The sequence below is a fragment of the Coregonus clupeaformis genome, chromosome 6 (assembly GCF_020615455.1).
Source record: "Coregonus clupeaformis isolate EN_2021a chromosome 6, ASM2061545v1, whole genome shotgun sequence".
In the NCBI taxonomy this organism is placed as follows: domain Eukaryota; kingdom Metazoa; phylum Chordata; class Actinopteri; order Salmoniformes; family Salmonidae; genus Coregonus; species Coregonus clupeaformis.
Window position 1 is genome coordinate 42,532,842 of NC_059197.1, and position 13,361 is coordinate 42,546,202.

The 13,361-nt window shown below is 42.3% G+C and overlaps 1 protein-coding gene across 1 annotated transcript; it reads left to right on the plus strand.

Moving 5' to 3' along the window:
* The first annotated feature begins 1,606 nt into the window (after positions 1-1,606).
* LOC121568247 (G-protein coupled receptor 4) lies at positions 1,607-8,940 on the plus strand. Its single transcript, XM_041878802.1, has 2 exons — positions 1,607-2,063; positions 7,842-8,940. The coding sequence occupies exon 2, from the start codon at positions 7,871-7,873 to the stop codon at positions 8,882-8,884; it is 1,014 nt and encodes a 337-aa protein (XP_041734736.1). The 5' UTR covers positions 1,607-2,063; positions 7,842-7,870; the 3' UTR covers positions 8,885-8,940.
* Positions 8,941-13,361: the final 4,421 nt, after the last annotated feature.

Consider the following 13,361-nt stretch of genomic DNA (forward strand, 5'->3'; position numbering starts at 1 on the left):
TGTGTCATTTATTCAGCGCGTTGCCTCGTGAACATTGAGATGGAAGATTAGGTGGAAATATGGAAGACTAGGGAGAAGTATAGGAGGAAATAACTATGGTGATTATCCATACCACTCATATCTATATAAAATCGCATCCTAGCGCATACATTTTCATGACATGCATCAGTCATGCTCATCAGGCATTACCTGCTCAGAATTCACACTGGAACATATACACTATGTGGATTGAATGACAGATTGAGTGAGAAATATACAGAGAGAGCATGATAGGACTCAGGCCTTTATGGTAGAGTGGCCAGATGGAAGCCACTCCTCAGTAAAAGGCACATGACAGCCCGCTTGGAGTTTCCCAAAAGGCACCTAAAGGACTCTCAGACCATGAGAAACAAGATTCTCTGGTCTGATGAAGCCAAGATTGAACTCTCTGGCTTGAATGGCAAGCGTCACGTCTTTAGGAAACCTGGCACCATCCCTACGGTGAAGCATGGTGGTGGCAGCATCATGCTGTGGGGATGTTTTTTAGCGGCAGAGACTGGGAGACTAGTCCCGATCAAACATCTCTGGAGAGACCTGAAAATAGCTGTGCAGCGACGTTCCCCATCCAACCTGGCAGAGCTTGAGAGGATTTGCAGAGAAGAATGGGAGAAACTCCCCAAATACAGGTGTACCAAGCTTGTAGCGTCATACCCAAGAAGACTCAAGGCTGTCATCGCTGCCAAAGGTGCTTCAACAAAGTATTGAGTAAAGGGTCTGAATACTTATGTAAATGTGATATTTCTGTTTTTTTTTATTTTATACATTTGCTAAAATTCCTAAAAAACTGTTTTTACTTTGTCATTATGGGGTATCGTGTGTAGATTGATGAGGGGAACAAAACTATTTAATCAATTTTAGAATAAGGCTGTAACGTAACAAAATGTGGAAAAAGTGAAGGAGTCTGAATACTTTCCATATATACTGTGTATCTGCTCATTTACCCACATACCTTCATTCATTCCTGTACATCTCCATGCAGCAACGTTCATTTAAAAAAATCACTTTGGAAACAACTGTGAAGCTGTGCATATTGAGAGAGTATTACAAGCCAAATTTCAACGATGGAATGATAAATGTTTACACAGAGTGTTGGGATATTCAATTTATACAGGATATTCGCTTCCCATTCGCAGATACATTTTGACTGTGATAAACACATTTCCCTCCTGTACTAATAGACAGATGCTGTCCAAGTCATGTGATCTCCAGATGTGGTTTACTTCTGGTAAGGGGATGACGTTAGGGACGACCTGACCTGTGATGAATCATTTTAGAAATTTCACTGACGTTCCAGTCCGGTTGAGATTTGTATCAGATTTCTACGCCACAGGAAAAGCCCATTAGACACATCTAAAGATCATTTTATTCTATTGTGTTATTGACTCACATTGCCTGTGTGTCTAGAGTATCTGTTGCTGCGGTTAGCTCTCTCTTGTTAGTCTCTTTTTTTTCACTTGTGGAGGAAACCACCATTGTGGGTAGTCTGACTGCCAGTCAAGTTGTACGTTTCAATTTGAACGATCCATCTGGGGGTGCTGGGGAGTTAGTGTGTGAGAGGTGTCTAACTTAGTCGCTACCACCCACCCTAAAGTAATTACTTCTCAGATGCACGTGTATGCTGAAGAAAACTCCCTCCCTCCTCCCCTAAACATCACTGTTCTCTTCCCCTCTTGTGTCTGGCTTATTCTCTCTCTGTCTCTCTCGTGCATGGCTGTCTGTCTGACATCTTGACTTCAGTGGGTGGACTGACTGCTCATGGTTGGTATTTCCCATCACAGAGGAAGTGTACTGGGTTGAAAACATCAGTCTGTCGGTTGTCTTCTCTCATCAGAGTATTTCTAACTGGAGTGCTCGCAGCGCTCTTCTTGTCATCGTGTGGGACTCTAATGATCTGGCGGTAACTCAAAGGTTCTGAAGCCTCCCATCAGGCTGTCTGAATGGAAATCTCCTGTGCCTGAGGGTTACTGAAGGAGACAGAAGTTCTTGACCCACTTTGAAGAACCATTGTCGACAACAACTGACAGGTGAGGACTTCTAAAACGGTGGTCAGGACTCAGAAGTGATAGAAAGTGTAGATGAAAGAATGATAAAAGCTTTTGTCAACTTTTTCCTTTCTGATGGAGTTAGGACATTCACTGAAAGTTAGTACACAGAGTATCACTGTATGTTTTAGAAGATAAGACATACAGTGAGGGAAAAAAGTATTTGATCCCCTGCTGATTTTGTAAATTTGCCCACTGACAAAGAAATGATAGGCTCAAATTTTAATGGCAGGTTTATTTGAACAGTGAGGACAGAATAACAACAACAAAAAATCCAGAAAAACGCATGTCAAAAATGTTATAAATTGATTTGCATTTTAATGAGGGAAATAATTATTTGACCCCCTCTCAATCAGAAAGATTTCTGGCTCCCAGGTGTCTTTTATACAGGTAACGAGCTGAAATTAGGAGCATACTCTTAAAGGGAGTGTTCCTAATCTCAGTTTGTTACCTGTATAAAAGACACCTGTCCACAGAAGCAATCAATCAATCAGATTCCAAACTCTCCACCATGGCCAAGACCAAAGAGCTCTCCAAGGATGTCAGGGACAAGATTGTAGACCTACACAAGGCTGGAATGGGCTACAAGACTATCGCCAAGCAGCTTGGTGAGAAGGTGACAACAGTTGGTGCGATTATTCGCAAATGGAAGAAACACAAAATAACTGTCAATCTCCCTCGGCCTGGGGCTCCATGCAAGTTCTCACCTCGTGGAGTTGCAATTATCATGAGAATGGTGAGGAATCAGCCCAGAACTACACGGGAGGATCTTGTCAATGATCTCAAGGCAGCTGGGACCATAGTCACCAAGACAACAATTGGTAACACACTACGCCGTGAAGGACTGAAATCCTGCAGCACACGCAAGGTCCCCCTGCTCAAGAAAGCACATATACAGAGCCGTCTGAAGTTTGCCAATGAACATCTGAATGATTCAGAGGAGAACTGGGTGAAAGTGTTGTGGTCAGATGAGACCAAAATCGAGCTCTTTGGCATCAACTCAACTCGCCGTGTTTGGAGGAGGAGGAATGCTGCCTATGACCCCAAGAACACCATCCCCACCGTCAAACATGGAGGTGGAAACATTATGGTTTGGGGGTGCTTTTCTGCTAAAGGGACAGGACAACTTCACCGCATCAAAGGGACGATGGACAGGGCCATGTACCGTCAAATCTTGGGTGAGAACCTCCTTCCCTCAGCCAGGGCATTGAAAATGGGTCGTGGATGGGTATTCCAGCATGACAATGACCCAAAACACACGGCCAAGGCAACAAAGGAGTGGCTCAAGAAGAAGCACATTAAGGTCCTGGAGTGGCCTAGCCAGTCTCCAGACCTTAATCCCATAGAAAATCTGTCGAGGGAGCTGAAGGTTCGAGTTGCCAAACGTCAGCCTCGAAACTTTAATGACTTGGAGAAGATCTGCAAAGAGGAGTGGGACAAAATCCCTCCTGAGATGTGTGCAAACCTGGTGGCCAACTACAAGAAACGTCTGACCTCTGTGATTGCCAACAAGGGTTTTGCCACCAAGTACTAAATCATGTTTTGCAGAGGGGTCAAATACTTATTTCCCTCATTAAAATGCAAATCAATTTATAACATTTTTGACATGGGTTTTTCTGGATTTTGTTGTTGTTATTCTGTCTCTCACTGTACAAAGAAACCTACCATTAAAATTATAGACTGATCATGTCTTTGTCAGTGGGCAAACGTACAAAATCAGCAGGGGATCAAATACTTTTTTCCCTCACTGTACAAATATTCTCTAAAATTGATCGGAGAGTCCTTTAGGTCTCAGTTCAATCTCCTCACAGATGCATGTGTGTGCTTCCTAAATATTCTACCTAAACATTGCGCTGACAAGATTAATTTGAATTCCGTCCTAAAATAACTTCCCTTCCCCCCAACACACAATTTTCCCTGTTGCTCTGGCCCCAGGATGATAGTGGTAAAAGGAAGGATGACTAGCCTGTAGCAGTGTGAGTCAGTCTTATTAAATGATTAGACTAAAGAGGTCTGGGAATGTAGCCAGTGACTGATTCAACGTTTGAAACATGCAAATTGCTCCCACAGGTGCTTAAAGGGCAAAACAGAGGGTTGATTAAGAGAACTGTGGAAATGTGGAGGAGGACTGTCTGCTGATTGAGAAAGAAGTGGACATTTATAATAATATAATATGCCATTTAGCAGATGCTTTTATCCAAAGCGACTTACAGTCATGTGTGCATACATTTTTACGTATGGGTGGTCCCGGGGATCGAACCCACTACCCTGGCGTTACAAGCGCCATGCTCTACCAATTGAGCTACAGAGGACCACGAGGATGTTAACGAGTTATGATTTGAGACCGTTGGGAACGTTGGGATTTGAGACCGTTGGGACACGAGACTGTGACCTGGGAGATCTTTTGTCTAGCTGTCACTGGACATCGGAGAGTTCATGCCTGTGTGTTTGGTTAAGAGAACATTAACATACTGCTGGACAGACGTAATTGAGTTAAATTCACATTAGAAGCAGAGGGCTAGTAAGGGTGGCTAAAGTGGGTCGATATTACATGTAGTATCTGTCAAATGTACTCTTATAGGTGCTAAGCAAGGTTCTTTTGACATTAATAAGAGAATACGGACAATACAAGGAGTAAAGTACACCCATAATCTCAGGGAGTTAACCAAGGTGTATAAATCTGACATGCAGCAGACAGAGAATCCTATGCGAGAGAACGCAAGGCAGGTAGCATGTAGAGTTGCAAGACTCCTTATGAAGGGTAGCCTGCTACACTAATATTCATAAAGCTTTATTCATGAGACAGGACAGATAGCTTAAAAAAGTGCATTCTTCAGGTCAAACATGAGATATAACCAAAGCTTGCCTGAGAAAGTAGACCCCAGTGTTCTCCAGTAATGTACTGGAATGTACATGTTTGGACAGGCATTCTGCAAGCACATTAGCTTCTTTAAGTATAAACATATTTGGGTTTTTTGAAAGAAAGAGGAAATGGTACTGTGTTAGAGCAAAGGGTAACCACAATTGCACAGTTATCAAGAACACACGCACAGTGGTCACAGGATCATGCATAGAAAGAAAGTAAATTGTACAACTGAATGCATTCAACTGAAATGTGTCTTCGCATTTATTTTTGGATAGGAGTCAACGGAACATTAGTGATCTAGGCTAGACTGTCAGTTGTTTCCTAGAGGGGAATAACACAGTTACTCACACCTCAAGCTGTTGGCATGCCACCAACCCCTATATTCAGCCTTTTCAGTTTTTCTGATGAACGTCACTGGGCTCAAAATGTTCAACTAACGCAATGATTATCCCATCAATGTCTCTGAAACAAAAAGATGTTTATAGATTCCACAGTGATTACTGTAGGCCAAATGGCCTGACTAGTCAGTAGATTGCACCAGCATAGCATAATGTTCTGATGATTGATTTACACATGTTATGGTCTGTAGTCTTTCAATAAACCAAAGTATAGTGTTCAGGTTGCCGTATTCATGGTTTTACACTACTGTGGTAAGAATGAAAAGGAAAACGTCTAGATCGTCACGTGGTTAATGCGCATTCTTATTGGGTGCTAAATTAACTACTGATCATTTTCGTCTCACCTCATAGACCATTGGTCTGGTTGGCTATTTTCTTTTGCATGTTATGTCCCAGTCATCCACATGGTGATAACTTAGATTAATGACACATCTGTGGATCACCCATAGAATTACCTTTTAGATCAATATCATGAGCATTAAACAAGGGAATACGATTGAGTGCTTTATCAGTCTAGATAACATACTAATTATATACTGTAGAGTACATTTACATTTACATCACATGACAATTTATGCCAATGTATTATCATCCACTTATACCATTAAGGGCCTTCTGTTTCTGCCTGACAACAACAAAGCCTGAATGGGAGGAATATGGAAACATCATCTTCTCAGCCACATAAAGATTAAAAAGAAATGTAAGCTCGAACCAAACTACTCCTCAATACCAATCAACACCTTTCAGTGCAATTTAAAAAAAATAAGACTTTCTATTACTCCACCAGAGAGCTGAAAAGGTAATTATGTGATTGTGCTACTAATAATCTAAAAACACATTTTGGTGTATGTGGTATTGAAAGGAACATAGATATCCATCACATTAAATGTTTCCCAGAATCGAATTGGGATTTAGATTTTAATTATGACGTTTGTTTCATGTGATAGTCAGACTTGCCTGTCTATTTCAGGAGCAAGCTAGAACAGAAACTTAGATTTGATTATCAGTATCTAGTATCAGTCCGAATGTCATCACCAATGATTGACCAAGTTACTGCCTCAGGACATTTCTTCCCATTATGATCATGACACCCCTATAAACTCTATAGAACTATGGCCGTCCTTACATTTCAGTAAATTATTTAAATAAGCATTAAACCTACGAACTGTCCTGCTGTCAATGGATCTTATTGCCTCCAAATATCTAATCCAATCACATGGTCTGGCTCTGGCACATCGAACGTGACAATAAAGTGCAAATGCTCTCCCACGAATCACAACCTCTGCTGTGGCAGATTGTCAGCCAGTTTGAAATCATGCAGAGCAATAACCATGGAACATTTAGATGCAATTACTGGACAGCGGCATTAACATAAGGTAATATAAACCTGTTAGGAGGTGAGAGACAATATTTCCATGACACATTTTTGTCAAATCATAAGATCCTTAACCCAATGACAGTAACTGCTATCATACGCTGAGGGGGTCCGAAAAAATAGAAGGTCACAAAGCCTGAAATTGGTTAAACTTTTCACACAAAGGGGTTAAAAGCGGGGAGATAGTTTCACAGGCAATTTGGAGTTAGCCAGTTCCACTGCAATAAGGCTCAAATCGATATCTGTGAGACCATGACTAAACCTCAGAGACCCACTCTTGAAGGGAAGACTCATATTTTCCATCCAGAGCCCATTATCAAGCTCAAATAGTATGTTACATTTTTGACCGTATCAGAGTGGATAGCCAAAGGGTTTTATCTTTTTGACAAATAAACGATTTTGTCAATTAAATGGGGTTGGAGCAAAGTGTGATGAGCTGGATACTGTGATTTTAAAAAAATGATTGTAAGTAATGATTGTGAGTAAGAGGATGTAATCTTTTGAGGGATGAGTTCAACTGTGTTCAACTGATATGAGTTATACAGTATTGTTGGGTCTATTTATACAGTGCATTTGGAAGTATTCAGACCCCTTCACTTTTTCCACATTTTGTTACATTACAGCCTTATTCTAAAATTGATTAAATAAATTTTTTCCTCATCCATCTACACACAATACCCCATAATGACAATGCGAAAACAGGTTTTTAGAAATGTTTTCAAATGTATTAAAACTGAAGCGTTACAGATTCCGCGATATAAATGTAAACGTAATTTCCGAACGAGCCGACATATGCAGCATTTACCGTGAATGCAGTCTCCGCTAAAGTGGGAACATTGCCTTTAAATTTCAATCACATTGTAAAGCTGAACTTCCGCGATGCGGATTGAATAGTGCCCTATGTGAGTAACCTTCTGCTAAATTAGACTACAGGAAGTTCTATGAATGAGAGACTGTCTCGTTTATGACTCATGGCCTTGTAAAAGAGACTTTCCTGGTTAAATAAAGGTTTAAAAAATTGCGAAGAGCTTTTCTGATCAGGGTTCATACATCATGAGCGATTTAAACTGTTTTTTATTTTGCACTAATTACGTACAAAATATACTTGTTTGTCTTTTCAGGAACTACTACAGTTTGAACCTGAACAAAGATGGAGAAACAGATTAATAAAACAAACTTGAACTTGACTTGCGTGACAATCTCTAAGAGCCCTATCAGTGACTTCCTGATGGGCATCTACATCCTGGCCTTCATCCTGGGCTTGGCCTTTAACCTCTTGACCCTTGGCCCCATCGTCCAGCAGGTCCGCAGCCAGAACGTCCTGGGGGTATTCCTGCTCAACCTGTCCATGTCTGACCTGCTCTATATCCTCACCATGCCTCTCTGGATCAACTACTACCACCGGGACCACCACTGGAGCCTGGGCAGCCTCTCCTGCAGCGTGGCCGGCTTCTTTTACTACTCCAACATGTACCTTAGCATCTACCTGCTGTGCTGCATCTCTGTGGACCGCTGCCTGGCCGTCACCTACCCCCTGAGGACCAAGGCCTTCCGCAGCGCGCGCTACGCCTGGGTGCTGTGTCTGGTCGTGTGCGTGACTGTCATGTCCGGACACGGCCTGGTGTTGTTCAAGGACAACCTGCAGGACGCCCACGACGACACGCAGGACCGCTGCTACGAGACCTACCCCATGCCGCAGCCCGTGGCCCTGTTCAACCTGCTGCGGGTGGGCATCGGCTTCCTGCTGCCCCTTCTGGTGCTGGGGCTGTGTTACTGGAGGATCCTGGGCCAGGTGAAGCAGAGCGAGGGGCTGGGGGAGCAGGCTAAGAGGAAGGTACGGCTGCTGTCCATCGGGGTGATCGGGATATTCTCTGTGTGCTTCGCCCCCTACCACCTCCTCCTGCTGACCCGCTCCCTGGCCTACTACCACATGGACGAACAGAGGTACTGTGAGTTTGAGCAGAACATGCACTTCCCCTTCTCGTGCACGCTGGCCCTGTCCAGCCTGAACAGTGTGGTGGACCCAGTGCTGTATGTGCTGGTCAGTAACGGGGTGAGGGAGGACATGAGACTGTGCTGCTGTGGGAACAGACAGGGTCAGAAGGAGAGAGACAGTCCCCTCACCACTGTAACATGGAAGACAGATAATACAAGCCTGATCTGATTACATACTGTGTGTGTTTGTATGCAGTGTTGGGTAGGTTACTTTCTAAATGTAATCCATTACAGTTACTAGTAACCTGTCCAAAATTGTAATCAGTAACGTAACTTTTGGATTACCCAAACTCACTTTCAGTTACTTTTGGATTACCTTCCCTTTAAGAGGCATTAGAAGAAGACAAAAAGGATCCATCAAATGCATTTGGTGTGTCATCATAGTGGTCCCTGACTCGCTCAGGTGGAACAAACTGATGCTTTTTCAATGCTGAATTGAATGTCATTGAGAAAACAGAAAGGTGTCATAATGTATTTGTTTTGCAAACATCCTTTCTGAATTTAAAAGTAATCTAAGAAGTAATCATGTTGTTTTTCAAGAGTATCTGTAATCTGATTACAATATCTTTGCTGGTAACGTAACTGATTAAAGTGACAGTTTTTTTTGGTAATCAGATTACATGTAACTTTGAGCGTGTGTGTTGAAAATATATGCCCTTCATCTATTGCAGTAAATCCATTCCGTGCACATTGTAAAAAGGACAGCATGTTTGTCTGTGTGACTTCAGTAACATGTTATTTCATATCAACCCACTTTCATGGACAATCAGTCAATCAGGTTGTTTTTATAATGTTCAAAGAAAAGCCTTTGTGTACTCCCGAGTGGCGCAGTGGTCTAAGGCACTGCATCGCAGTGCTAGCTGTGCCACTAGAGATCCTGGTTTGAATCCAGGCTCTGTCGTCGGAGCCGGCCGTGACCGGGAGACCCATGGGGCGGCGCACAATTGGCCCAGCAGGGATGTTGGTAGAGCATGGCGTTTGCAACGGCAGGGTTGTGGGTTCGTTTCCCACGGGGGGGCAGTATGGATAAGAGCGTCTACCTAAATGTAAATGTGTAGTTTTTCTAAAATACTGCTTGATGATGAGGATGGGTATTCATTCATATGCATCATGTGCTTTAATTGGAGCTTTATATTAATGCCTGTCCTCATTGGTATCGAAAATCCTTTCAAAGGCCATCCGCTTGAAGGGCCCTTGTATCTCTTCAGGTCTGCCACTGGTTTTTATTAATATGTGCTTGGTTTACAAATGAACCTTTATGTTCTAATTTGCCTGTTTGTGGACCGACATAAATCAGAAGAACATTTGTCAATTTCATATTTATCCAAAACTAAATCTATGTAATAAACAGTGCTGGTGTTGAAATCACAGAAAATACAGTACTGGACATTGAAGCCATGTTGTACAATTGTCCATCCAAGAAACAAAAAAGGAACTACCCAAATGTGCATATTTCTTCATACGTGTACATGTACAATTCCATTATCGGACAAATCAGTTCCCCTCTCAGTCCCTCAAGGTGAAATATAAAAAGAGGATAACAAAAAATAATGAACTTCCTCATCAATTGAGACACTTAGTCAATACAGCTTTTTAACTCATGATCTGAACATGAGAGATGACTGTAGACCCTCGCTTTGATTAAGGTGTGTGTTGTGGCTGTGGGGATGGGACTTACTGTTGTTCCTCTGTCCCCGGGTGGGGGTTGGGGGTGGGGTGGGGTATTTGTGGATCTCATGGTTTCCATCGTAGTGGTGGTCCATATGGTCCTTACGGTCTGGATAAGAGCTCTCTGGTGCAGATGAGGAAAGCTGAACAGAAGACTCTGGAGACGCTGTGGCTCACGGAGAGCATGGCTCTAATCCGCCTCACAGCTAACATACAGCAAAATGGGCCGTAATTAAAACGGCCACACAGTCCATAATCTACAGACGGTAGCACAGACTGCCCCACACGCCATAATTAAAATGGCCAGCGATGTCATATCTCTGTTTCTGCAGTTACAGAGAGAGATGGACATTTTCTTTGGAGCTTGTGTTGCGAGTCACATACATGGCTGTCTCTCTCTGATAATCATTCTGTGTGTGAAGGGACGACATGAGTGGTGTTTGAATGTGAGGGACAAAGAGAGATAGGTGGAAGGGAGAGATACTGAAAACTGGAAAAGGGAGAAAGAAAATAGAGGGGGGGATAGGGGAAGATAGGAAAGAAAAAGAGAGACAGAAAAAGAGAAAGGACAGAGAGGGGCAGCGAAAGAAGACAGGAGAGACAGAATGAGAGAGAGAGAGTAAAAGAGGAGGAATTGGGAGGAAGTAGACGGAGAGAGATTGAGAGACACATTTACCATCTGAGATCCATCAACTGTCTGATAAACAAAACATCAAAACTTCCCACGGCTGGTCCTGGAGGAGCTGAAACTTTGGACACTTTTTGACTGCACCTCCTTCCTTAACCCTTAATTCTTTACCCCCACATAACTGTGTCTCTGAGCTTACAATGACCTTTTTCCCAGAGGAACACCGACGTCATCCGTCTGGCAGCTGCTCGCCACCTTTTCTGATACATCACAAAAATACACATTCCTCCATTGACTGAGGATGATTAGCTGTAAAGCCACAGAGGTCACCAATCACCATACCGCAATGCCTTTGTACTTACTTTCCTGTAGTTTCCAATGTCTTTGAATCAATCTGTCTAATCAGAAACATTGAGTATTTCACAACTTATTGATGAGCAACATGACATCATCCACTGCTTTCAAAACTTTTATTTGAACATCGCTGCTAAACAAGGTCATTTCAGTCCTGCTTGATTATTTGGAAGAAAGCGGTCATAAGCTAATATCAGTAGGTCTCATGAGGCAAATCTGATAACCAGTAGTGAGAAGGAAAGTTTGAAAATGAAATAATTTACTCCAACCCAATATAACAGTGTTTGCGTGAATGAAATTGAGATTATCCTAATTTATTAGAAGTGAAGTTTGTTCTATCTGCTCAGTGCTGATAAGAGCTGAGGAGAGAAGATCTTTAACTAAATCTGACAGGAACGGTCGGGGTCCAGACACAGTCCAGACTCCAATGATTTTGGAACACAATCGGCCACCACATTCTTTGTCACCAAACGGCGGGTTCAATAATCGCTTCTCAGTGGCAATCATTTCTGTGACCTTCTCAGCTCTGACAGCGGAGAGAGCTAAAGAGGGACGGCATTGAAATTGCAGGTTATCTTGCTATGTGTGGAATGGTGTTTAATGATTCACATGATAGCATGCTGCTTGTCAATAAAGCTCCGACGGTGCCCATCGATACGGTAGCAGGCTGAGTGGTTGGCATTTTACTGGTGGGAACAGTAGGCTACGACGTGAATGCTTGCTCTGATTCTGAGCTGCTCACGGGGACCAAACTCTTGAAATGAGATGCACAGAAAAGCACAGATTTATCTGTCATATTGAATTGGTTTCATGAGGGCTGGGAACAGCCTGTTTAAAGAAGTAAACCCGTCGCTCTTAGAGATAGCGATAAGGTACTTGCACATAGCAAAAATGTAATTTCCAGTGTAATTTCCTCTCTTTCCCTCACTGAATGACTATTGGGCTGCCTCAGTGCCACAGCCTTGTTGGACATGATGCCAAGGAAAGATATGCAGACTGTGTTAGTTTTGGAGACCGTGAAAATTCTGCAGAAATACAACTAATTCAAGATAGTAAACTAGGTCCTATTTCTCAAAAGGCCACGGGTGTGGTCTGGTTTCTGCTTGCTCTGTTTGTTAAGCTGCATCCAAGAAACTACTCATAAATCATGTATGATGCATTAGTGAGTTTGTTTGCAAACACAAAATGTAATTCTAGGATCTTTATAAATGCAGCGCCTCATTGAAAATCAAGTGTCCTTGATAGTTCTCATCAAATTATGGAATAATATTAGATTACCTAAACCCTTATTTCTATGTGTACCATTTGTGAATTATGCATAAACTGTAGCAATATAATGTTATTTTATAATCAATGAATGCAGCTCTCTAGCACTCAAGCACAAATGGCCTAGATGAATGGAGTTTTGAACCTGTGATAGATGTAAAATTATGCAAATAAATGCATATGTGACTTTACCCCTTTGATGCAGACCTTATCTCGGTTACCCAGAAGTAAAATTCCCTTGCGAAAGTTTGTCATTTACTGTTTTACTTCTGGGGGGAATGCCATTAACAATTGTGATTACCTTTGTGCAAATGAAGGAAGTGAAGTCTGTAGGCCAAACCCCTCCCTTTCGCTCATTTCATGGTCTTAGAGTGTGTGTTGGTACTGTCAATGACAAGCTCCCTTAAACATTGGTATTTTGTACCCCACACCAATCCTGTCTCACAGTAGTTGAAAATAGAAAACAGAAATCACAAAAGATAAGTACTTCAGATCCAAGTGAAAAGCTAATCTATTGTCTCTCAATGCCACATCTTCCATTACTGCCAAATGTGGTATGGAGCAGCTACGATGAACATACCAGTAACAACTGACTAATTCCCTGCCACCACTCTCACAGTTGGAGTTCCAATCAATGTATGTTATAGTGAAAATTAGTCGTGTTTTTAACACTGGAGGAAATTGAAAAGTTGGAGCATAGGTGTGAAGAAAAGGAGAATAAAGTAGAAAC